A 26,288-nucleotide genomic window follows, 5' to 3' on the forward strand; every position below is an offset into this window, starting at 1 on the left:
TTTTATGTTTTGATTGTTGTTCCAAATATTAAAATTAATGCGAATACTTTTTCAGTCAACTGTTATTATCACTCGAATGTTATGATTAAATTTTACACTCATTCAATATGATCTATCTCTTTTGCTCTTTATAAAAGTACTCATTCTCATTTTTTGTTATGTCTTAGTTGTCACTCATGTAATATCATATATTTTCATTACTCTTACTCTCCATTAAACACTCATATGTACATGTAACAACTGTCCAACTCGATGAGAAATCTATATAAGAAAGAGTCCCTTGTAATCTAGTTGATTCGATAGAAACTGCCGACTAATAAAGAACTTTAATTTTTAAGCGGAGCTTTACGGCGTTTTGTTTTTTTCATCGAACATAAAATTTGCCTAGACAGTTAATATCCAACTTAGACGCTTGTCGTCCGGTATGGGATATCTCTGTAACAGGCCATAAATATAAAATATCGATCTTAATCCAGCTAGGACGTTAATCGTTTGGCATGGATTAGACTTTATAAAAAATATATATAATCAATTAAAATTAAAATCTTGAGAAGGATAAATTCTCCCTTCCTTCAAAGGGGCATTTACTCCTTCTTCATTGGCGCCCAACAAAAACGAAAGAAATAAATTTGTCAATAAAAAAAAAAAATTGCTTTCAACATCGAGGAATCACAATTTCAAAAGTGCTATTGCACGTGAATTAAACAAGCCTGCCGTTTTTCTATCATATGACGAAGTTGTGCTGTTTGTGGTCCCAGTGTTGTTGCTACAATCACATTTGTTTCTATCATCGATATACACAACGCAGTCAACTTGGTCTTGTTGTTTTCTTAACAGTGCAGTTTTGTTGTTGTTTGGTCTGGTTTCGGAGCCCACAAGCAGCTTTGTCGTTGCGTATTTTGATTTTGGAGCCCACAAGCAGTACCTGTTGTTGTTTGGCTCTCCATCACATTCTGTGTAACAGTGTTTGTTGTTGTTTCTCCAAATATTCGCACCTCATTTGTTCCAAATCACTCATCATTGCTTTATTAGTGGTGCTTTAAACCTCTCTCTCTTTCTCAAATATTACATTTGTAAAAGAGGCTTACGTGGATCCTCGCTCTTGAGTGTTTAAACAGGGTTTCCCAATATTAAGAAATACAAAAGTAAACGGGATTTTCACAAAATGATACGAAGAAGTCCTAGAAATAATCCGGCGGTACCTGAAAGCCAATTAATTCCTCTAGGTGAAGAAAATAATTCTTCTACACCACTTTCTTCGCAATCTCAACAAGCGACTGCAAACAATAACAATCAAATTAACGAACAATTGGCTCGAAACGACGAGGCGTCTCTTTCAAAGCAGGCACAGAGAACATCATCTTCAGCTAATGGTCTTCCAGGTAGTAGCTCTACGCGAGCCAGATCTGTTTCAAACCAGATCCCTATGGGTTATCCGCCAACTCAGCCCAATATAGTGTTGAGTGACGCCCAATTTAGACAACTGTTGGGAGGTGTCTCAAACAGACAGGACACTAAAGCCACTTTCAGCAATTGTACTGCGAGATTTTCTGGTGGACGCAATTCCACAAAAGTTGAGGATTTTCTGGCCACTATACTGGTGTATAAAGACGCCGAAAATATATCAGATTTCCTAGCGCTAACTAGCCTTCCATTGCTCCTAGAAGGCTATGCATCTACGTGGTGGCAAGGGGTTCAGAATGAAGCCCGAACATTTAATGACGCCGTAGATTTGTTGAAGAAATCTTTTGCACCCATAAAACCTGACTGGAGAATATTTAATGAATTATGTCAGGAAAAGCAAAAGTCATTTGAATCTACAGATATGTTTGTGTGCAGAAAGCGGCGACTTTTCGCACAATTATCCGAAAAAGTATCCGAAAAAACTATGCTAGATATGTTATTCGGTCAGTTAAGCTTGCAAATCCGAGGGAAAGTTAGCAGAGATAGCGTACGCACCTTCCAGGATCTGTTACAGCAAGCCAGGGAAATAGAAATGACTATCTCTGAAAACAGACAGGACACCAAGGAATCTAAGCCGAAACACTCAGAAAATGTAGAAAAGCCCTGTTTACGTTGCACGTACTGCAGAAAGAAGAATCATCTGGCAGAAAACTGTTTTAAAAAAATAGAGGCTGAGAAACATAAACACGTTAAAGTCTCAGAGACGAAAATTAACTGTTATGGTTGTGGTGCGGAAGGATATTACCGCTCAAATTGTCCAAATTGTAACAAGGACTCTAATAATGTTAAAGAGCAAGCTCTGGACTTTAATTCGTTACATACTCCATTGGTTGGAAGTGATGTTCCTTTGGTTGATGTCAATATTAATGGTCTAAATGGAGAAGCTTATCTTGATACCGCGGCCAGAACAAGTGTCGCTGGATTTTTATTGTACCAAAAATTGATTCAAAAGGGGATCCCATTTCAGAAAGTCAATGCCGAAATAGTTTTAGCCGATGGCATAGCCCGAAACGAGGTGGTGTACTCGACATTGGTTGACATAATTATAGGCAAACGATTCAAAAAGATTCGGTTCATATGCTTGCCAAACGCCATTGGAAACAGGACACTGTTGGGTGTCGATTTCCTAAAAGAATGTGGCATGGTCTTAGATTTAGCTCAGCATACGTGGTATTTCAAAGACGACCCGAAACAAATATTTAGTTTTAAATCACATTCCTCTGTGCTGAAAACTAGTATATCTATGGTGGAGAAAATCCAAGAAAAACCTGAAGAGTTGGACGCATTTTTATCTTGGTTCGAGAACAAAAACAACGAATATTCGCCTGGTGGCATTAATAAAATATTTGAAAGTTCAATCCCAGATGATATCGAGACTCCCAAAAATTCTGAATTATTTCCTCCACTCAAGAAAACGAGATATGAGAGCTATTGTGACGAAATATTTACATCGTTGGAACTTAACTCGTTCGATATCAAACTACGATCGAATGAAGGTCTCCATTTAAAAGAAAGTCAAAAAGTCGTTTTAAATAAACTGCTGTTGGATGAATGTAATATATTTGATGACATCCAAATACCCATATCCAAAGTCGAACACCACATCAAAACAGAAAATCACGAACCGATTTCGAATCCTCCATATAGACTATCTCCAAAAATGAAGATTCTACTAAAGCAGGAACTGGAAAAGATGCTAGAAAGCGGAATAATTGAGGAAACTGAATCACCTTGGTCATTTCCGGTGGTACTAATTCCTAAGAAAGATGGCACTGTCAGGTTATGTGTAGACTATCGTCGTCTCAATGCAATCACAACAACCGACACATATCCGCTTCCCCGAATCGACGACCTCTTGCACGCAGCCAAAACAACTCCTTTTATGTCCACACTTGACCTTCGTTCAGGATATTGGCAAATAAAGGTAGCCGAAAAAGACAGATTGAAAACTGCTTTCACAACTCCATTCGGAATCTATGTTTTTAATCGTATGCCGTTTGGTTTGAAGAATGCGCCGGCAACCTTTCAGCGGCTTATTGACAAATTTAAAGCCAGTTTACCAGACATTTTAATTTTGGCATATCTCGACGATATCATTATATGCTCAAAAGATTTTCAATCCCATATATCTGAGCTTAAGCAAACTTTTCAAAGGCTTAAGAATTTCGGCTTTCGATTACACAGAGAGAAATGTTTCTTTTGTAAATCGGAGGTAAAATACCTCGGGCATATTCTCACGAGACACGGCTTGGAAGTAGATAAAGAAAAGACCGATGCAATAAACAATCGGCCCAATCCGAAAACTGCTAAAGAAGTTCTGTCATTTATGCAGACTTGCTCTTGGTATAGGCGTTTTATACCCTCCTTCGCAAATATAGCAAAGCCTTTATCGGACCTTACCAAAAAGAATGCAAAATGGAACTGGGGAGAAAAACAGCAAGAAGCTTTCAATACGCTAAAGAGAATGTTAACGTCACCACCCATTTTACAACAGGTTAACGAAGAACTGCCCTTCGTCCTCAAAACCGATGCGAGCAATTACGCGCTTGGGGCTGTTTTGCTCCAGGGGGAGAAAGAATCCGAAAGAACCATAGAGTATGCCAGCCGCTTACTGTTACCCGCTGAAAGAAATTATTCAACCACAGAACGGGAGGCACTTGCCGTGGTTTGGGCTGTGCAAAAGTTCAGAGGATACATTGAAGGTTCCGAAGTTTTAATACTGACAGATCACCAACCCCTAAAATGGCTATTCAGCCTAAAAAGTCCAACAGGCCGTCTGGCGAGATGGGCCTTATTGTTACAGACTTTCAATATTAAACTTGCATATACGCCTGCTCGACAAAATTGTGTGGCTGATACACTATCAAGACCACCATGTCATCATAGCGAGGTGAAGTGTGAATGTTTATCGATACACATTGACTTCCCGAGAAAAGGAGCGGAAGAATTTCGGAAATTACAATTGGAAGACCCAGATCTACAGCCCATAATAAAGTCTTTTGAGGATAATGACGAAAATACGCTTAGATATACAGATAGGGGCTATATAATGTTAGACGGCGTGCTATATCGATATTGTGCAGAGGAAGATAGTGAGAACGGTCAACTAGTCGTTCCGAAATCCATGCGTAAAGAAGTCTTATATAATTATCACGATGTTCCAACAGCAGGCCATTATGGGATCGAAAGGACAATAAACCGAATAACTCAGCTTTATTATTGGCCAAAAATGAGGAAAGACATATCTGAATATGTAAAAGACTGCATTGAGTGTAAGCGCTACAAGCCATCTAATATGAAACCCGCAGGTCTTGTCCAAACCGTCAATAGTAAAAAACGATTTGAAACCATTGCAATTGACCTATTTGGTCCACTACCACGAACCTCAAAAGGTAATCAATGGATTTTTATTATAGAAGATCTTTGCAGTCGGTGGACTGAACTTTTTTCTCTCAAAGAAGCTTCTGCTGAAAAGTGTGCTCTTATATTGCTCAACGAAGTACTCTTAAGATATGGAATACCCCGCAGAATTCACTCGGATAATGGACCACAATTTGTATCCGCAGTCATGCAGAAGTTATGCTACTGTTTGGGAATCCGCCAAACTTTCACACCAGTTTACCACCCGGAAGCCAATCCGGTCGAACGTAAAAATAGAGACCTTAAGGTGCAACTTTCTATCTGTGTCAAGCGTGCCCATACCACTTGGGACTTAAATCTGGCATCTATACGATTTGCAATGAATTCATCAAAATGTGCTACAACTGGCTACTCAGCAGCTTATCTTACATTTGGCAGAGAATTGAGAACACCATTTGAAGTACAAAATGATTTAAGGGCGATTGTTAGAGCTGAAAATTTTGTACCACAAATAACTCCACATTTAGTTCGTTTAGCTGATTCCTTAACATTAGCCAGAGAAGCAGAAGAACAAATGCAGGACAAAAATAAATTGTATGCAGACATGAAAAGATGTCCTCAAAAAGAAATTAATGTTGGAGATAAGGTTTTAGTTGCCACTCACATCCTTAGCAAAAAGTCTAGCAATATTACTTCGAAATTTGTGCCTCGACGTGATGGACCCTTCATCGTTATAGCAAAGCACGGATCTTCGTGTTATACCATTGCATCAGTGGATACACCCGATAAGCCAATAGGAACTTTTCATACATCCGACATAACGCTGTACGGAGGTCATGACGACAATCCGATCTACGAAAGGACACATGGAGCTCGTCAGAAGGTGCCAAAAAGAGCAACAGACAACAAAGAAATAACAACCGACCACGTTCATGCAACAAACAACGAAGAAACAACAGACCATTCGCATGAAACAAACAAAGAAACAACAAAAGGTTATTCCTATGCAACACGCCAACAACATACCCAAAGACGATCCCTACGGCAGAGGAAACAAATATTAAAAAACGCCTAAGTTCTAAAGGTGCTGCCACATCATCGGGACGATTTCTGAGGCAGAGGGGGAGTGTGTAGCAGATGCTCAGTTCCCACAACCATTTATTTTTATATATTGTAATATTTACACAAAACTATTTTGATTTTTGATTAAATTTATACAATTTTTATTATTTTATGTTTTGATTGTTGTTCCAAATATTAAAATTAATGCGAATACTTTTTCAGTCAACTGTTATTATCACTCGAATGTTATGATTAAATTTTACACTCATTCAATATGATCTATCTCTTTTGCTCTTTATAAAAGTACTCATTCTCATTTTTTGTTATGTCTTAGTTGTCACTCATGTAATATCATATATTTTCATTACTCTTACTCTCCATTAAACACTCATATGTACATGTAACAACTGTCCAACTCGATGAGAAATCTATATAAGAAAGAGTCCCTTGTAATCTAGTTGATTCGATAGAAACTGCCGACTAATAAAGAACTTTAATTTTTAAGCGGAGCTTTACGGCGTTTTGTTTTTTTCATCGAACATAAAATTTGCCTAGACAGTTAATATCCAACTTAGACGCTTGTCGTCCGGTATGGGATATCTCTGTAACAGGCCATAAATATAAAATATCGATCTTAATCCAGCTAGGACGTTAATCGTTTGGCATGGATTAGACTTTATAAAAAATATATATAATCAATTAAAATTAAAATCTTGAGAAGGATAAATTCTCCCTTCCTTCAAAGGGGCATTTACTCCTTCTTCAAGCTTATTATTGGTCTACTGGGAGATTATGGAGTGAATCCCCATGCGGTCCAGTGCGGCGACTATCGATCCTATCTCCACATTTTTGAAGGCCCCCTCAATATCCAAAAAGGCCGCCAAAGTGTACTCTTGTGTCGGAGAGGTGTCTTGACCTCCTGTACCACCTCGTAAAGGGCCGTCTCCACCGATCTGCCTTTGAGGTATGCATGTTGAGCCCCACTAAAGATTTCCGGCGTCAGCCCCCCCTCTCAGTTTAAGGTCAATCAGTGTTTTCAGCAAAAACGATGACAGACTAATAGGCCTATAATACTCCGTTTTACTGTGGCTTATTCTTCCCGCCTTGGGGATAAAGACCACATTGACGTCCCTCCATGCCCTTGGTATGTAGGACCATGCCAGGCTCGTTCAGAAAATCCGATCAAGCTACTCCCTTGGAGTCACCCTGTCCCGCAGTGCCGGGATAATACCGTCAGATTCGGCTGACTTAAATGTCCGGAAAGTGCGGACTGCCCACACATCTTCTCCACGTCAACAATGTCCCTGATGAGGTCATCCGTTATGACAACATAAGTAGGTATTACGATACCTTGATCGCGGACCTCTTCTTGGCCACCTGGAAAATGAGCCTCCATCAAAGTTCCACCGTCTCCTGCCCACTCACGGTGTAAGTCCCGTCCTCCCTCCTAAGGGAGCAAGGCGTGATGGGTTTCTTCGAGCACCTTCAGCTCCAGTGACCAATTTTGCAATTTAGCTCCGGTTTTGCAATTTAGGTTCTTATTTTCTTAAGGAATGGTCTGACTTAGGGGATGGGAAAATGTACATGTGAAGCGAGGCGATCTTAATGAGTCCGATTCCAAATTGCCACTATAAACTAGTGTAAAAAAAGAAGTAAAAATGTCCTAAGTTAGGCCCAGTCCAAACTTTGGATACCCACCACCTCAGATATATACATATTAACCACCTTTCGTTATAATACGGTGCAAACTGCATCATTTATTCGAATCTCCATCGGCATATAAGGGTGATTTTTAAGTCATTATCTTTTTGACAACACTGGCTTAAACAGCTCACGCACGTTTCGTGCTTTGTTTCCCCGACAAACATCTTCTGTTAGGTATATAATGTAACCATGAAAAACGAACAACGCTTGCAAATTATTGAATTTTATCATCAAAATGCGTGAGCTGCTAAGAAAGTTCATCGCGCGCTTCTTATTCTTCAGCGACGAAGCTAATTTTTGACTCAATGGGTACGTAAAGAAGCAGAATTGTCGATTTTGGAGTTCATTCAGAAAAAGTCACAGTTCGGTGCGGTTCTCTGCTAGTGGCATCATTGAACCGTACTTCTTCAAAGATGATGCGAATCGTAACGTTACTGTGAATGGTGAACGCTACCGTGAGATGATATCCAACTTTTTTTGCCCAAAATGCAAGAGCCACACAGCACGCGTAACAATGAACTTATTGAGAGGCGAGTTCGGTGTACATTTTTGTTCACGTTCGGGACCGGTCAATTGGCCGCCTAGATCGTGCGTTATGTTTAAGCGCATGTCTATAGACACAAGCCCGCTTCAATTGACGCATTGGAAGACAACATTGAAGCATTGATTCGTGAGGTACCCGCCGAAATTTTGGAAGAGTATGACAAAATTGGACTAAACGGATAGACCATTTGTGGTGCAGTCACGGTCAACATTTGCATGAAATAATCTTCCAACATTAAAATATATAGACCGTACTATCGACTCAAATAACGATTTCATGCATTTTTATGAACTTTGTGTGTGTGTGTGTGTGTTTATTTTAACTTTCCTATAGCTCTTAAAAATTCACCTTTATATCACCTATATCCAAATTTGGACCGATCTGGGTCATATTGAACACGAATGTTGGGGAGCATAACACAACTTGCTATACCAAATTCCAACGATATCGGACAACAAATACGCCTGTTATTGGCCCAAGACCTTAAATCGAGAGAACAGTCTATATGACAGTTATATCGAAATATAGACGGATCATAGCCTTATTCGGTACGAATGTCGAAGAATCCAACGCAACTCATTGTCCCTAATTTCAATGAAATCTGTTAATAAATTCACCTTTTATGGGCCTTAAACCGGCAGATTGGTATACATAGCAGCTATATTTAAATCTGGACCAATCCGGGCCGTATTGAACAGGGCTATCGAGGAGCGTAACTCAACACGCTGTACCAAATTTCAGCGAAATCGGACAACAAATGCCACTTTTATTGGCACAAGACCTTAAATCGAGACATCGGTCTATATGGCAGTTATATCCAAATCTGAACCGATCTGAGACAAATTAAACAAGAATGTCGTGGGTCCTAACGCAACTCACTGTCCCAAATTTCTGCGAAATCGGGTAAAAATGGCAGCTTTTTTGGGCTTAAGACTCTAAATTAGCAAATCGATCTATATGGCAGCTATATCAAAATATAGTCCGACCTGAAACATATTTAGATCTGATGTCGGGACGCTAAAATAACTCACTCTTTCAAGTTTCAGTGAAATCTGGTAATAAATGCAGCTTTTATGGGAATCAGACCTTAAATCGACAGATCGGCCAATATGGCTGCTATATCTAAATATGGTCCGATCTGATCCATATTAGATTCGAACGGCGGAAGGCTTAAGCAACTCAATTTTTCAAATTTCAGCGAAATCGGGTAACAAATGCAGTTATGGGCTTTTCGGCAGATCGGTCTATATGGCAGCTATATCTAAATATTGCCTGATCTAAACCATCTTGGGGTCGAATGTCGGAAAGCTTAAGGCAACTCAATTTTTCAAATTTCAGAGAAATCGGGTAATATATACAGCTTTTATGAACTTTAGACCCTAAATCGACGTTTCGGTCTATATAGCACCTCTATATGTAAATATCGGTCTATATGGCAGCTATATCTAAACATTGTCCGATCTGAATCGTATTCGGGTCGAATGTCGGAAGGCTTAAAGCAACTCAATTTTTCAAATTTCAGAGAAATCGGGTAATATATACAGCTTTTATGGACTTCAGACCCTAAATCGGCAGATGGGTCTATATAGCAGCTATATCTAAATATCGTTCAAACTGAACTATAATTGAGTCGGATGTCGGGAGGCTTAAAACAACTCAATGTTTCAACTTTCAGCGAAATCGGGTAATAAATGTAGCTTTTATGGGCTTTAGACCCTAAATCGACAGATCGGTGTATATGACACCTATATCCAAATCTAGACCGATCCGAACCGTATTCAATAATTTAATAATAGTATCAATGAGCATAACACAACTCGCTATACCAAATTTTAGCGAAATCAGACAAAAAATGCAATTTTTATGGGCACAAGACCTGTAACCGAGACATCGGTCTATATGGCAGCTATGTGCAAACCTCGGACAATAAATGCGCCTTTTATGGGCCTGAAACCTTAAATCGAGAGATCGGTCTCTATGGTAGCTATATTCAAATCTGAAGCGATCTGACACAAATTAAATAAGAACGTCGAGGAGCCTAACGCAACTCAATGACGGAAGGCCTTAAACAACTCAATGTTTCAAATTTCAGCGAAATCGGGTAATAAATGCAGCTTCTATGGGCTTTAGACCCTTTATCGGCAGATCGGTTTATACGACAGCTATATCTACATACAGTTCGATTTGGACCGTTCAAGTCTTATCTATGCCAAATTTTAGCGCAATATCTCAATTTTTGAAGACTGTAGAGTGATACAACAGACGTACGGACAGACACACGGACATAGCTATATTAGGTTACACACCGAGTTATACCTTACTTGGCTCGATTGGTGGAATTCGTATTTTAGCTTCTAGAAGGTCAAGAAATCAACATTTACGCATGGCACCTATATCCAAATCAGAACCAGTATGGCCCATTTGCTATCCCCAGCTACCTACATCAATAAGACCGTATCTGTCCAAAATTCGCATTCGGTCGCTATTGTGATTTCCACAGACGGACGGACCACAAGTTGATCAAGAATATATTTTTTTTTTCAGTTTGTTTAAAGTGCTCGTATCTATTTTTCGAGTTATTACAAACAGAACGACTAGATTAATATACCGCCCATCCAATGGTGGTGGGTATAAAAAACCTTGCCGACCAGTGTTGCTTGACAATTTTATCATTACATTTTCGCTTATCTAATTGTTTTCCTCTTTTTTTCTCCTACCCCTTCACCCGTATGCCAACCACAACCAATTACGTAAATGATGCTGCTTTGTCCATCCTTGATATGACTGCTTTTTCAATGGATACCTCGTTTGCTGCTCATTCACCTACACCTGATGCTGATAACATTGCTGATACTTATCCATCCGCAATGTGTTACAGTTTCATGTTCAAGAATAAACTCACTAATCTGCCACCGGATGCATTCACCCGTTTGCCAAGTTTAAAGCGTCTACGCTTGGAGGAGAATCCAATCGATTGTAATTGCGGCGTTTACTCACTGTGGCGTTACTACCAACAGCATCCGCAACGTAAACTCATCACCATAGCATTGACTTGTGAAACGCCATCGACATTGTATCGTTACGTATTTACCGGATTACAGGAGTATCATTTCCACTGCAGTAAGTAATAGTCACGTAAATACGTAACAGTATACCTGTGTGTGTGCATGTGTGTATGGGAATATGTGTTTACTAACACACACAGTCTGACACTATGTCCACATTCCAACTAAAGCACAACTCACTGGAAAACACTGGAAAAAAAGTTGGCCCAAAATTTTAGATTTTTCCTTATTCGTAGGATTTTAACAAAGAAAACGAGCCAAAGAACCAAGACTCTAAAATAAAGATGCTATCTTTGAATATAAGAAAAACCAAAGAACCAAGACTCTAAAACAAAGATGCTATGTTTAAATATAATATCCAGTTTAGTAACGGGCACGACCATCCGTTTCAAATTTTGATCACTGATTGATTCTTATTTTACTTCATAGGTGACTGTCCAATTATTATTTTTTGAAAAATTCTTTTTTTTAATCTAACTTAGCATCTTAACCTAAAAAATCTTAACTAAAACATTTAAAGACGCTCGTATTTGTAAGACTATTTTGCGTCTTTAACTACAGTTCACTGTTATCTTGTCTCAGGGTCAATTTACTAACTTTGAACTATATTTTGACCTTTAGATTTTGGTTTTAGTAACAAAATGAAAAGTTAAGGATTTATTAATATACCATTTAAAATAAAAAATACTTAATATTAAGGAAAATATTTTTCACCAAAAGGAATGTTTCCCTAGAACATTGGAAAATAGATCATCTTTAAATTAAGTTTGCTAATCCCAGCCTCGCATCTTTAACATTAGGACAAACATTTTTTCAGTGTATGAACACATGCCCCCGTAAAATGATTGTGGACTTCTAGCTAGCCAACATAGAGCAGTTTATGATGGTTGTATTTGAAGACCCTTATGGGTACATACTCGTATTGTCGAAATTGTTTGTAAACCGATTAAGTCACTTTAAGCAACTATTAGCTCCGAATTATCAAAAAACAAGTAAAGGCGTGCTAAGTTTGGCCGGGCCGAATCTTATATACTCTCCACCATGGATCGAATTTGTCAAGTTCTTTGACCGATATCTCTTTATAAGCAAACAAAGGATAAAAGAAAACAATTTCTATGGTATTTCAGCTAGACCAATTTATGAACCGATTAAGGCCATGCTTGATTTGGCTGTTGGAGACTAAAGTGGAATTCATTGTGTAAAATTTCAGCCAATTCGGATAACAATTACAACCTCTAGAGGCTCAAGAAGTATAATCGGGAGACCGGTTTATATGAGAGTTATATCAGGTTTTTAACCGATTTAGGCCATACACGGCACAGGTGGTGGAATTCAAAACAAACCACTTCATATAAAATTTCATCCAAATCGGCTCTAAAAGTCAAGATTCGAGATCGGTTGTTGATGGTCAAACTTAGACACTTCATGCAAAATTTGAGCCACATCGGATGTTAATTGCGCCCTCTATAGGCTCAAGAAGTCAAGATCCGAGATCGGCTTAGTAGTAGTAGTAGTAGTAGTAGTAAGGTATCTTTATTCAGATAAATTCGAGAGCTTAATACAATTTACATTATTTTACATTTCTAAATTTTGTGAATATTAGTCTGAAAAAAGATTTTACGGCTGTGACAATGTTGTCGTGAGCCGGTGCTAGTAACATTACATAATTCATAATATTATCGATATTCATTTATTATAAGTTTACGATATTGAGTCGCAGACTTCAGGTATGAGATAAGTTTTGGCCAGTCATCTATTTGGTTTCCATCAAGTATTTCAATAATTTCGGTATGCGTTAGGAATGGTTTTCCAAACACTCGATCTCTGATTTCTCTCAGAATAGGACAGTTTCCAAGGAAGTGATTTAGGTTTTCCAGCTCCCGGAGATTGCAGAGTGTGCATAGTGCGTTTTCTTCAGTAGCTCCGTTTGTACTGCCGTTTAAATAAATCAAATCGCATCTCGCTTTTAAAATCCATGTTATCTCCGATTGAGTATAGCAGCCATTCATGTACGATAGGCAGCGTGTATAATCTAGATATTTGTATATCCTAGTGTCACTTTCTCTTGCCCTTTCAATATTACTGAGTTTACTTGCTTTCTTCAGTTTTAAAGTAAGACGCATAAAGGTTGATAGCCAGGTGTGTTCCGGTGTGTCGTTGGTAATTGGAGTTTCCTCCATTTCCACCAATTGATCGTTAATTGACTTTGCCCAAAATATATTTTTTGATAATATTAATTTGGTTAGAAAATTTGGTAAACGATTACTATCGTATTTAAACATCGTGCTATATATATAGTTAAGATGCAATTGTAAGGTATACATATGGCCGCTTTCCACGTTCGTTTCAATGTCTATTGCATAATTTGGGGTGCTTTCTGGTAACTTCAGGATTCGCTTCAGGAAGTATCTTTGTAGCTTGTCCACTTCGTCAAAGCATCCAAATCCCCAAACTTGGGCTGCATATCCTTGAATTGACCGACAAACTGCTTGAAAAAGTTTCCATTTCATTTCAAGGTTTATATTATTTTTTTGAAGGAAGTTTTTCCACGTAGAATTTATCGCCGCTTTTGCTTGTGTAATTCGACTACTGACATGTCGCTTAAAGCTTAGTCTTGGGGTCAGTACCACTCCAAGGTATGTATATTCGGAGACAATCTCAATCTCTTGTCCTTTGTAGAACCATTTTTCCCTGTCTGACAATCGCCCTCCATTTCTGAAAACCATTATCTTTGACTTGGACATATTTAGTTCCATATTCCATAGTTTGCAGTATTCTTCCAGGTTGATGATCATGTTTTGAAGGGAATTTATGTCACCCGACAATATTACAATATCGTCCGCGTACATTAATACACGAACGTTTTTTCCTTCTACATCAATACCTCCTTCTAGATGTTCATGCAGGTCATTTAGGTATAAAGCAAAGAGAAGTGGCGAAAGAAGGCAGCCTTGTTTAACACCAGACACTGTTTCGAAATCCTGTGAGAGTTCTTCTCCGTTCCATATTGTGCATTTTGTGTTTTGGTAAATGGCTTCTATCATATTTATAAATTTGGATGAGACTCGGTTAAGATAAAGCTTGTATATCAATGATTTTCTGCAGACCTTGTCGAAAGCTGCTCGGAAGTCAACAAAAAATGCATAGACTTTCTTCTTTTCCGCTAATTTTAAACTTACTATTGCAACTATGTTGTACACATTGTCCGCTGTGCAGTAATTTTTCCGGAACCCTGCCTGATATTCTTCCATTATTTGGTTTTCTTCAACCCATGACGTGAGCCTATAATTCAGGATGCCCATCAGAATTTTTGCAGCTGTGTTCATAAACGATATAGCTCTATAATTACAAGGATCATTTATATTTCCTTTTTTATGAATTGGGTAAATTATAGATCTTATCAGCGACTCATCAATAATGCTGTTGTCATAGAAGTTTGTAAAAACTCGCGCCACTTCAACAAGGAATTGCTCTGATGCGTTCACATAGAACTCATATGGAATCCTGTCGTCACCAGGAGCTTTATGAGGTTTTACTCTACCTAAGACATGTTGTATATCTGTTACTGTGATTTCTCTATCTAGATATGCATCAAAAATTAGCGGTTTCGCGTACTGTATGTCTTGAGACATTTGAGTAGGATTCAGAAGGTCGCAGAAATAGTCTCTGAACATTTCTGGTGTTATAGCGTTTCCAATTCTATGTTCCTTGTTATTAATCTTTTTTGCTAAATTCCACCATTCCTTTGTGCAGTTGGTCCTTTGAATTTTGATAGACAAACGGTCATAATATGCATGCTTAGCCGATAGACAAACTTCTCTTAATTTTTTCTTAGCTTGTATATATTCATTTTTATGCTGTATTGTGTTTGACTTTCGGTATTTATTTAAGCATTTATATGCTTTTCTCTGGGCCCAATAACAACTAAGATTAAACCAAGGATTTTTTTTTAAGAGTGAATGCTTTGGGGGTTTTTTTTTCTGATGACACCTTGATAATGTTATTTAGGTCTTTGATACCAACCACAGTTTCTCGCTCATTAATTCTTTCCAAATTTGCGTTAAGCTTGTTTCGATATATGTTTTTGTTTTGCTGATTCCATATTAATTGCGGGAGTAGGCTTAGCTTGCAATAATTGTGTTGTAAGGAGTGTATTTTTAGCTGTAGGGCGATAGGTAAGTGATCTGACCACGGCATTTCCTCTACTCGAAAACTATCAACATTTTCCAAAATGGCGCTGGAGACCGCACAGAGATCAATGACCGAAGAGCCTACCGAATTTATAAATGTGAAATTTCCTTGTTCATCGCCTTCAGTTCGCCCATTCAGAAGAAACAAACCAATGTCATTGCAGTACTCAATGTACGCCTTCCCTTTCCAATCAGCTAATTTGTCTTTAGATTTCCGGATTTCTTTCCCAGCTGAAAACCCGCTTTCGATCTCCATATGGTTGCTTTGCTGCAATTCTCCGATTCTGGCATTGATATCTCCAATTACGATTAGATTAGTATCTTCGAGTTCATGTATATATTTTTTTAAGTTTGCAAATTCATTTGCCCAATTCGCCCCTCTGAGGTAAACTGGAATAAGAGTGATTTCTTCTTGATACCAGCTGATTTTAATAGTTAGTAGTTCATCTTGGCGGTTAAAGGAATATTTCATGCCTTTCTGGATAATTGTCCTCTTAACTCCCAACATTAGACCCCCTATTGCTCGACCAAATCTGGTACATCTTTTTGCATATAACCAACTTATATCATATCCTGGGAAAAATTTTTCGGCATTTTTTGATTTTTCCTCTATGAGGTGTGTTTCTTGGAGCAAAATAACTTCAAAAGACATCAGGTAATTGAAAAATGTTGGATACAAATATTTATTTTCAAAACCGTGTATATTATAAGAAACTATTTTCAAATTATTTAAACAATTTATTTCTGCAGCTTCTTGTACTGTCCCAGAAGCTGGCGGACTTAGTTTTTTGATCTAGCTTGGTTTAGCATTTGCTCTATGATAGTGGTATTTATTTCATCTGCATAAAGATCAATTAGTATAGCTTCTGCGGGCTTGTTCCCGCTTACAAGAACGTTTTGAGAGTTCCACGAGAACCATTTGTCCATTATTTTCAATTTATCGTCTCTCACGATAACCTTGTGTTTTTTGCTCGCTTGTAATATTTGCTTCTTGAGAGCTAGCATTTTCATTTTGTTTCTGCGCCGACTGGGGTTTAAGTCTCTATAAACCGATACATCTGTGCCTATCAAGTTTCTAGTTGCTCCCAATACTTGCGCGACAGTCATATCCGAATCAAATTCTGCCATAATAGTTTGTTTGCCTTTATATTGGGCAACAGTATGCGCCGTAAGTATTTTTGGTGTTATATGTAGTTTTTCCGTACAGATCTTCAGAACAGAATCAATTGCCGTTTTTTCAAATGTTATACCTTTGAATAGCAATTTGGTGTTTTTAATTTGGTATTCCAGCCACCGTATTGTATTTGCATCTTCTTCTCTGCTGTTCCTTAACTCTTCTATTTCCTGTTTCAGTATGCTGTTTTCAGCTCTAAGGTCTGCCAATTCCGCGTTTGTTGAAGCTATGCCTGATTTGATATCTTCGATATCCTTTTTTGTTGGAAGACTTTCTAATTTTTCCTCTAACAAAGTATTCATGGTTGTTTTCATAATATACATTAGCTCTTCAACATCCATGTTACCTACGGGTTTCTTTGCCATTGTTTCAAATTCAGGAGATGTCTCAGCTAATTTTCTCTTTGTCTGTGGTGTCGAGTTTGCTGTGTATTTATTTTGCATACTCTTTTAAAGGAATAAGTTTAATCCGGCTTTTTCAAAAAACGATCACGTCTGGTAACGCCAATTTATTATTCACAATAATTAATTATCGTGGACATAAACCATAACCTATCTGTCATATAATGAATGCACAGGGTGGCAACACTTTGTTAAGATGACAGATGTCATTCGTTTGTATTGATTTGGTATTTGTTTACTTACTGCCTCGGATAATGTTGTGAAACGGTTAACATTAACAAAAAAAAATATTTTACCACTTTCCAGGCAATTTGTGAAAAAAGATATGAATTTCGACTTTTAATTTGTGAAAAAAACGGTCGTCGCTGGCTATACACACTCCGCACTTTCTCCAACAAGTTCCAGGATCGTAAGTGTTTCTATTGGTAGGATTCTCAGCCTTCAATTTTCCATGTGGACACCAATAATTGATGTAATACAGGAGCTGCCGCAAAACGTGTATGTACTATTTAACAGTGCGATATAACCATCGGCTTATATGGGAGCTATATCAGGTAATCAAGTTGGACCATACTCGGCATAATTGTTAGATGTTAGAACAAAATACTTCGTGCAAAATTTCAGCCAAATTGGACAATAATTGCGCCCTCTAGCGGCTCAAGAAGTCAAGATCCTAGATCGATCATATACGGACGCTATATCGGACGCTATATCAGAACCGAGTTGGACCATACTTGGCAGAGTTGTTGGAGGTCAAAATAAAACATTTGGTGCAAAATTTCATCCAAAACTGATTATAATTGTGCCCTCTAGTGGCTTAAGAAGATCCGAGATCATCAAGATCTGTTTATGTGAGAGCTATATCAGGTTATGAAACGATTTGAACCAAACGTATCAAAGTTGTTGATGGTCAAACTAAAAAAAATGTGCTAAATTTTAGATTAATCGGATAAAAATTGCGCCCTCTAACGGCTCGAGTTGTCAAGATCCGAGATCGGTTTATATGGGAGACATATCAAGAGTTCAAAATAAAACACTTGGTGGAAATTTCATCCAAACCTGATTATAGTTGCGCCCTCTAGCGGCTCAAGAAGTCAGGATCCGAGATCAGATCATATAGGAGCTATATCAGGTTATGGCCCGATTTGAAACATACGCGGCAGAGTTGTTGGAGGTCAAAATAAACCACTTGGTGTAAAATTTCGGCCAAATTGAATCAGAATTGCGCCCTCTAGGGGTTCAAAAAGTCATGATCCATTTAAGCGCCTAGCTTTATTCCTTCGAAAGTTAGCGTGCTTTTGACAGACGGACGGACAGGGCTAAATCGACTTAGAATGTCAAGATGATCAAGAACATATTTACTTTGTTGGGCCTCAGATCAATATTCCGATGTGCTACAAACAGAATGACGAAATTAGTATACGCCCCATCTTATGGGGAAGGGTATAAAAAACAAAAATTTCTAAGTTATGAATAAAATGTACTAAAAACAAGTAAAAACTTGCTATGTTTAGCCCGGACGAATCTTTAAAATCCACAACCACTGATTCTGCTACAAATTAATGCAAACTAAATTTAGTTAAAGGCATAATTTTATTCCACAACCAAACTTCTGTCAAACCAGCAAAAAACAAAGCTTCTCTCAACCAAACAAGGATGATTGAGCGACCGGTTTAGATGGGAGTAATATCAAGTTATACACTGATTTAGACCGTACTCAAGAAGTCAAATCGGCTCGCATATAAGCTATAACAGGTCACAGACCGATTTGAACTTCACTTAGTACAGTTGTTGAAAGTCATAACAGGACACCACATGCAAAAATTTTAGCCAAATGTGAAAAAATTGGGCTTTCAGGGACTAAAGAAGTCAAATCGGGAGATCGGTTAATGTGGGAGCTTTATCAGGTTATAGACTGATTTGAATCGTATTTGGCACAGTTGTTGGAAGTTGTAAGCGAGCACTATGTGCAAAATTTAAGCTACATCTAACAAAAATTGTGGCTTCCAGGGGTTCAAGAAGTCAACTCAAGGAATCGGTTTATATGGAAGCTATATCAGTTTATAGACCGATTTGGACCGTACAAAGCACAGTTGTAGAAAGTCATATCAGAACACGCTGTGCAAAATTTTAGCCAAATCGAACAAAAATTGCTGCTTCCAGGGGCTCAAGAAGTACTAAGCACAATTGTTGAAAGTCATAACAAAAATTGTAGCTTCCAGGGATTCAAAAAGTCATTTATATGGGAGCTATAATTAAATCTGATCAGATATGACTCATTTGCAATCCCCGTCGGCCTACATCAATTGTAAGTATCTGTGCAAAATTTCAAGCGGCTAGCTTTACCCGTTAGACCGCTATGGTGATTTCGATAGACGGACGGACGGAAATGGCCAGATCGACTCAGAACGTTGAGATGATCAAAAATATATACATTTTATGAGGTCTTAGACGAATATTTCGATGTGTTACAAACGAAATGACTAGATTAGTATACCCCCATCCTATGGCGGTGGGTATTAAAATTACTCTATACAATTCCTTCCTCTAGCGTCTAAACTAAATTTCCCATGAACATTCCATTAAGGAACAGGGAATATTTGTCCCATATCAATGAGTGCAGTCGGATTTATGTTTAAGCTCAATGCTGAGTCTGAACGATGTGTCGCATAGCAACACTACTTGGTAGCGAAGTTTTAACATTGCAGGATATCTCACAAATGCAGCCGCATTTGTAAGGGGATAAACATCGCTGAAATTTTTTCTAATGTTCACGCTGGAATTTGAACCCAGGCATTTGCCGTCAAAGGCGGACAAGCTCACCTCTGCACCATGCTGGCCTCTAACGACATGAAAGTTAATTCTTCGATATAAGGCCAGAAGGTCGACGCATGCGCGGTGGTCACAAAATTGTAGAGCTCCACCGCTTTGCTGTCATTGGCAAAAACAGAATGATCACTCATTGTGTCCGTCATGACATGTTACTGCCTGATTTATAAACATGCTGATAGACTATATATTGCAAGTAATGATTTCTACAGAAGCTCTGGGGATGTCAAGGAAGAGTTGTGTTTACACAACTGCTCTGCGCTAGGGAATAAAAAAACATTCAATTTTAGGTTCTCCTTACTTTGGAGAACAATCGCAAGTAATTAAACTTCTCAAAGAGATTTGGCTGATTCAACGATAGGAACTAGAAGACATCTTCTGTCCACTATGAACTTAAATGTCTTAGTGAGTCTGATTGCAGACTGCCACATCAAACCTCAAAACTTAACTGAATTGAAAAATCATTTCTTGCTTGAAGTCTTACTTTCTCTCAGTTGGTGCTAATTATTTTCGAAATACTTCGATGAAGGTCGTTTCAAACATTGCAATCGAATTTAGTTTTCATCGACTTAGCCTACATGGATGTGCTAACGCAATAACTAAAAATTTAAGTACGGAAGATATCAATAGTCATTTAACTGCACGTTAGTGAGTACCACATCGCTATACCATAAATTCATTATTGTTCGACAATGCCTGTGAATTAAAGCATGTGTGTTTGGGGGTAGGGTACTACTGTGAGTCAATAGTAATGCCTGAAATTTAAAATCTCTATTCACACGCATTTCATTAAGGTTCTCAATAGTTCAATGTGATAAAAACGCAAAGTTAGCAAAATCGATAAGATCAAAGCATGAGTTGTTGTAATGGAAAGTTTTCTCAAAATTAAATCCTTTTTTTACTTTTTTGTCTATGCAACTCTTTAAATGCCCAGGCAGTCGCAACAGGTATAAATGCGGCGCCGAAACCTGGGAACCCAATTCCATTGTTATGCCCACCACCATAGCTTGGGGGTATACTAATCTAGTCATGCCGTTTATAACACCTCGAAATATTGATCTAAATTGATCCCATAAAGTATATGTATTCTTGATCGTCTCGCCGGGGATTACAAATGGGCCATATCGATTTAAATTTGTATATATTTCCCATATAAACCGATCTCCCGATTTGACTTCTTGAACCCTTACAAGCCTCAATTTTTGTCCGAATTGGCTGAAATTTAACACATTGTATTCTGTTATGACTTCCAATAACTGTGTCAAGTACAGTTGTATTCGGTCTATATCCCGATATAGCTCCCATATAAACCGATCCCTCCATTTGACTTCTAGAGCCCTTGTAAGCCGCACTTTTGTCCGATTTGACTGAAGTTTAGTATAAAGTATTCCGTTATGACTTTCAAAAACTTTGCTAAATATGGTCCAAATCGGTCTGTAACCTGATATAGTTCCCATACAAACCGATCTCCTGATTTGACTTCTTGAGCCATTACAAACAGCAATTTTTGTCCAATCTTGGCTGAAATTTTCCAAGTAGTGTTCTGCCATGACTTCCAACAACTGTGTATAGTACAGTCCAAATCGGTCTATAACCTGTTATAGCTCCTATATAAGCCGACATCCCGATTTGACTTCTAGAGCCCTAACAAACTGCAATTCTTGTCCGATTTGTCTGAATCGGACAAGAATTTCTTACAACTCTGCCAAGTACAGTTCAAATCCGTTTATAACCTGATATAGCTCCCATGTGAACCGATCTTCCGATTTGACTTCTTGACCCCCTATAAGCCTCAATTTTAATCCGTTTTGGCAGATATTTTTCATCCGGTGTTATGTTACGACTTCCAACGGTCCAAATCTGTCTATAACCTGATATAGCTCCCAAATAAAGCGATCTCCCGATTTATCATCCTTAGAACGTGAAAAGCGTAATTTTTGTCCGATTTCGCTAAAATTTTGCAAATAGTATTCTGTTTTGACTCTTAACAACTGTACCAAGTACGGTTCAAATCGGTGTATAGCCTGATGTAGCTCCCATATAAACCGATCTCCCGAGATGACTTCTTGAGTCTTTACAAGCCGAATTTTTTATCCGACTTGACTGATATTTTGCATGCGGTGTTCTGTTATGACTTCCACCAACTATGCCAAGTACGGTCCAAATCGGTCTATAACCTGATATAGCACCCATATTAACCGATCTGCTGATTTGACTTTTTGAATCGTTACCAGCCGCAATTTTTGTCCGATTTGGCTGAAACTTTGCATCGGTTTTCTGTTACGAGTTCCAACAACTGTGCCATGTACGGTTAAAATCAGTCTATAACCTGATATAGCTCCTATATAAACCAGTCTCAAGATCATCCCTGTTCGATTCCTAGAAGCTTTAGTTTTTGCTGGTTACAAATTTCAATGAGTTATCTCTATCCGTTCTTAAATGGCATATTTTTAACTAGTTTTCTTCTTTTAATTCTATCCCACTGTGCGTCATCGGAAAGCAGCAGCAGCGAAAACTTTTTATTCCATACCCTCAGCAGCAGCAAAGTACGTTACATTCACATTAAATACTGCCCATATAGGTCCATAAATAGATGAAGCCCCGATAGACGTAGCCTCAATTATCCCCTAAAAGCCGTAATTGTAAGCCAATTTGACGGAAGTCTTGCAAGATGTATTTTGTTGCAACTTCCAATAGCCGTGCCAAATATGGTTCAAATCGGTCCATAACCTGATATAGCTCCCATATAAGCAGATCCTCCATTACACTTCTACGACTCCTAGAAGCTTACATTTTTAGCACATTTTTAGTTGTTTCTTTTTTTTTATACACTCCACCATAAGATGGGGGTATAATAATTTCGTCAATCCGTTTGTAACACATCGAAATATTGATCTGCGACCCCGTGAAGTAAATATATTCTTGATCGTCTTGACAATTTAAGTCGTTTTAGCCATGTCCGTCGGTCTGTCCGTCTGTCTGTCGAAAGCATGCTAACTTTCGAAGGAGTAAAGCTAGGTTCTTGAAATTTTGCATAAATAGTTCTTAGTAGTGCAGGTCGGCTGGAATTATAAATGGGCCAAATCGGTCCATGTTTCGGTCTAGCAGCCATATAAACCGATATTGGACCTTGACTTCTTGAGCCTCTAGAGGGCGCAATTCTTATCCGATTTGGCTGAAATTTGCAAGAAGTATTCTGGTATGACCATCAACAACTGTGCAAAGTATGGTTCAAAACGGATCATAATCTGATATAGCTCCCATATAAACCGATTTCGGATCTTGACTTCTTGAGCCGCTAGAGGGCGCACTTATTATCAAATTTATCTTTGACTTCCAACAACTCTGCCAAGTATGGTCAAAATCGGTTCATAACCTGATATAGCTCCCACATAAACTTCATGAGCCGATATAAGGAGCAATTATTATCCGATTCGACTGAAATTTTGCATAAGGTCTTTTGGTTTGACCATCAACAACTGTGTCAAGTATGGCTTAAATTGCTCAAATCGGTTTATAACCTGATACAGCTCCCCTATAAACTGATATCGGATATTGATTTCTTGAGCCGCTAGAAGGCGCATTACTTATCCGATTTGGCTGAAATGTGTTTTGGTATGACCGCCAACAACAGAGCTAAGTATGGTTCAAATAGGTTCATAATGTGATATAACTCCCATATAAACCGATTTCGAACCTTGACTTCTTGAGCCGCTAGAGGGTGTAATTATTATCGGATTTATCTGAAATTGCGCACCAAGTGTTTTATTTTACTTCATTCACTCTACAAAGTATGGTCTAAATTGGTTTCCATATAAATCGATCGCGGATCTTGAATTCTTGAACTGCTAGAAGACGCAATTGTTATTCGGGTTTGCTGATATTTTGCTGCAATTTTGCATGAGTGGTGTTGGTTTGACCATCAACAACTGCGCCAAGTATGGCCCATATCGGTTTATATCTTGATATAGCTCCAATATAAAACGATCTCCCGATTATACTTCTTCAGCTTCTACTACAACGACTTCTTGTATGACCTTTAACATACGTGTTAAATATCGCGGAAATCGGTCCATAGCCTGATATAGCACCCATAATAAAAAAGATCTCCCCATCTTATTCCGTCAGCCACTATAGGGCGCAAGTCTTATCCGATTTGGCTGAAATTTTGCACAATAAATTCCACTTTGGTCTCCAACAGCCAAACCAAGAATGGCCTCAATCGGTTCATAACTTGGTATAGCTGATATACCATAGCAATTCTTATTCATTATCCTTTGGATGTCTATAAAGAGAAATCGGCCAAAGAGATTCGGCCCGGCCGAACTTAGCACGCTTTAACTTTCTAACCCTATTTAATTTAATTTTATTCTTATTTATTTCGCTTGATTTCATTTGTATACCCTCATACCATAGGACTGGGGTATACTAATTTTGTCATTCTGTTTGTAACACTTCGAAATATGCGTCTAAGACCCCAAAAAGTATATATATTCTTGATCGTCATGTCATTTAAAGTCGATTTAACCATGTCCTTCCGACCGTCTGTCTGTCGAATGCACGCTAACTTTCGAATTTTTTACAAATACTTCTTGTTAGTGTAGGTCAGTTGGGAATGTAAATGGGCCAAATCGGTCCATGTTTTGATATAGCTGCCATATAAAACGATCTCGGGTCTTCACTTCTTGAGCCTCTAGAGGGTGCAATTCTCGTCCGATTTGACTGAAACCTTGCAAATGATGTTTTTGTATCACTTCCAACAACTGTGCTAAGTATGGTTTAAGTCGGTTCATAACCTGATATAGCTGCCATATAAACCAATCTGGAGTCTTGACTTATTCAGCTTTTAGAGAGCGCAATTCTTATCCGATTTGGATGTAACACGTGTTGATTTGGTTTCACTTCCAACATTTGTGCTAAGTATGATTCAAATCGGTTCATAACCTGCTATAACTTCCACATAATAAACCGGTCTTGGATCTTGACTTCTTGGGCAGGTGGAAGGCGCAACTCTCGTCCTATTTTGCTGAAATTTTGCATGGCGTATTTTGTTAACAACTGTGCTTAATATGGCGCAAATCGGTACATAAACTGATATAGCTGCCATATAAACCGATCTGGGATCTTGACTTATTGAGCCTCTAGAGGGCGCAATTCTCTTCCGATTTGGCAGAAATTTTGTACAACGGCTTCTCACATGAGCTTCAACATACGTGTCCAATATGGTCTGAATCGATTTAAAGCTTGATGCAGCTCCCATATAAACCGATCTCCCGATTTTGCTTCTTCAGCCCCTATAAGCGCAATTCTTGTCCGAATGGACTAAAATATTACACAATGACATCTACAATGTTCAGAATTCAATTCATTTATGGTCCGAATCGCACTATAATTTAAGATAGCTCCAATAGAATAATAGTTCTTATTCATTATTCTTAGTTTGCCTAAAAAGAGATACCGCGCAAAGAACTCGACAAATGCGATCCATGGTGGAGGATATATAAGATTCGGTCCGTCCGAACTTAGTACGCACTTACTTGTTTCAACTAACAACCAAATCTCTCGAAAATATACAAATATTTTCCAAAATTCTCCTAATCCGACCATCCATCATTCTAAATTTTAATTCAAGCGAAATCTAATTAATTACTATTAATTAATTAATTTTAAATATCATGTTGCATCCAAAATCATGTTGCTGTACAACAGCAAAAGGGGAACCCACACGCGCACTATGGCGCCATTATGTGTACTTACACAAACACATAAGTGGGCAGGATTGCAGGTAATGTGCAAATGTGTGTGTCTGCCCATAACTGCTTTGGAGTTAAACTTTAAAATTCAATAAGTCATTCATTCTGGTATTCAAGTATAAATGTTGTGCATACATTGAAACTTCGCATACAAATGAATGTTAGATATGGTACACCTCTCAAAAAAGGCTGTGTTACCTCCTATCCACCTGCATATCGAGTTGATTGCACTATACATGGTTTATTGTAACAATCTACGTGTAAAGCATGATGGTTGTCATGCCCCCACGTTAAACATCAATCATAGCCAGTGGCGAGACTCACACAAAGCCATTGATGGACAGAAATAAAATCGCGAAACGTTACTGGCAGGCAATAAAAACGAGACTGCCAAAGTAAAAGCTATTATGTTTGAGCCCATGAGCTCCTCTACATCATACCTATGATCAAATCGAATGGGAGAGTAAAAAATACACACATATCTACTGCTGCAATCATATATTCCTGTGGTACTATGCAAATAAAGGTGACACTCAATGCACACAACCTTATATTTACACACTTTATACACCCACAGAAATGTTTGTGGCAAATATTTGAAGGGCCATAAAAACCAGATTACAAATTTAAAGTTTTTCTCACATATTATTAAGCTTAGGTATAGTTCAAAGGGAACCAAATCCTAGATACCCGAAAGAAGAATTGTACTTCGAATACAAAATATATATATTAGAGTGTACCA

General features: G+C 38.2%; 1 protein-coding gene across 4 annotated transcripts in view; it reads left to right on the forward strand.

Moving 5' to 3' along the window:
• Positions 1-26,288, forward strand: part of LOC106090443 (peroxidasin) — a 420,275-nt gene that overhangs the window by 283,065 nt on the left and 110,922 nt on the right. For all 4 annotated transcript variants that reach the window (XM_059360685.1, XM_059360686.1, XM_059360687.1 and 1 more), the window contains exon 5: positions 11,013-11,254. In XM_059360685.1, coding sequence (XP_059216668.1) covers positions 11,013-11,254 — 242 coding nt within the window. The remainder of the gene's footprint in view (positions 1-11,012; positions 11,255-26,288) is intronic.

This window comes from Stomoxys calcitrans, chromosome 1 (genome assembly GCF_963082655.1).
Source record: "Stomoxys calcitrans chromosome 1, idStoCalc2.1, whole genome shotgun sequence".
NCBI classification, from domain to species: domain Eukaryota; kingdom Metazoa; phylum Arthropoda; class Insecta; order Diptera; family Muscidae; genus Stomoxys; species Stomoxys calcitrans.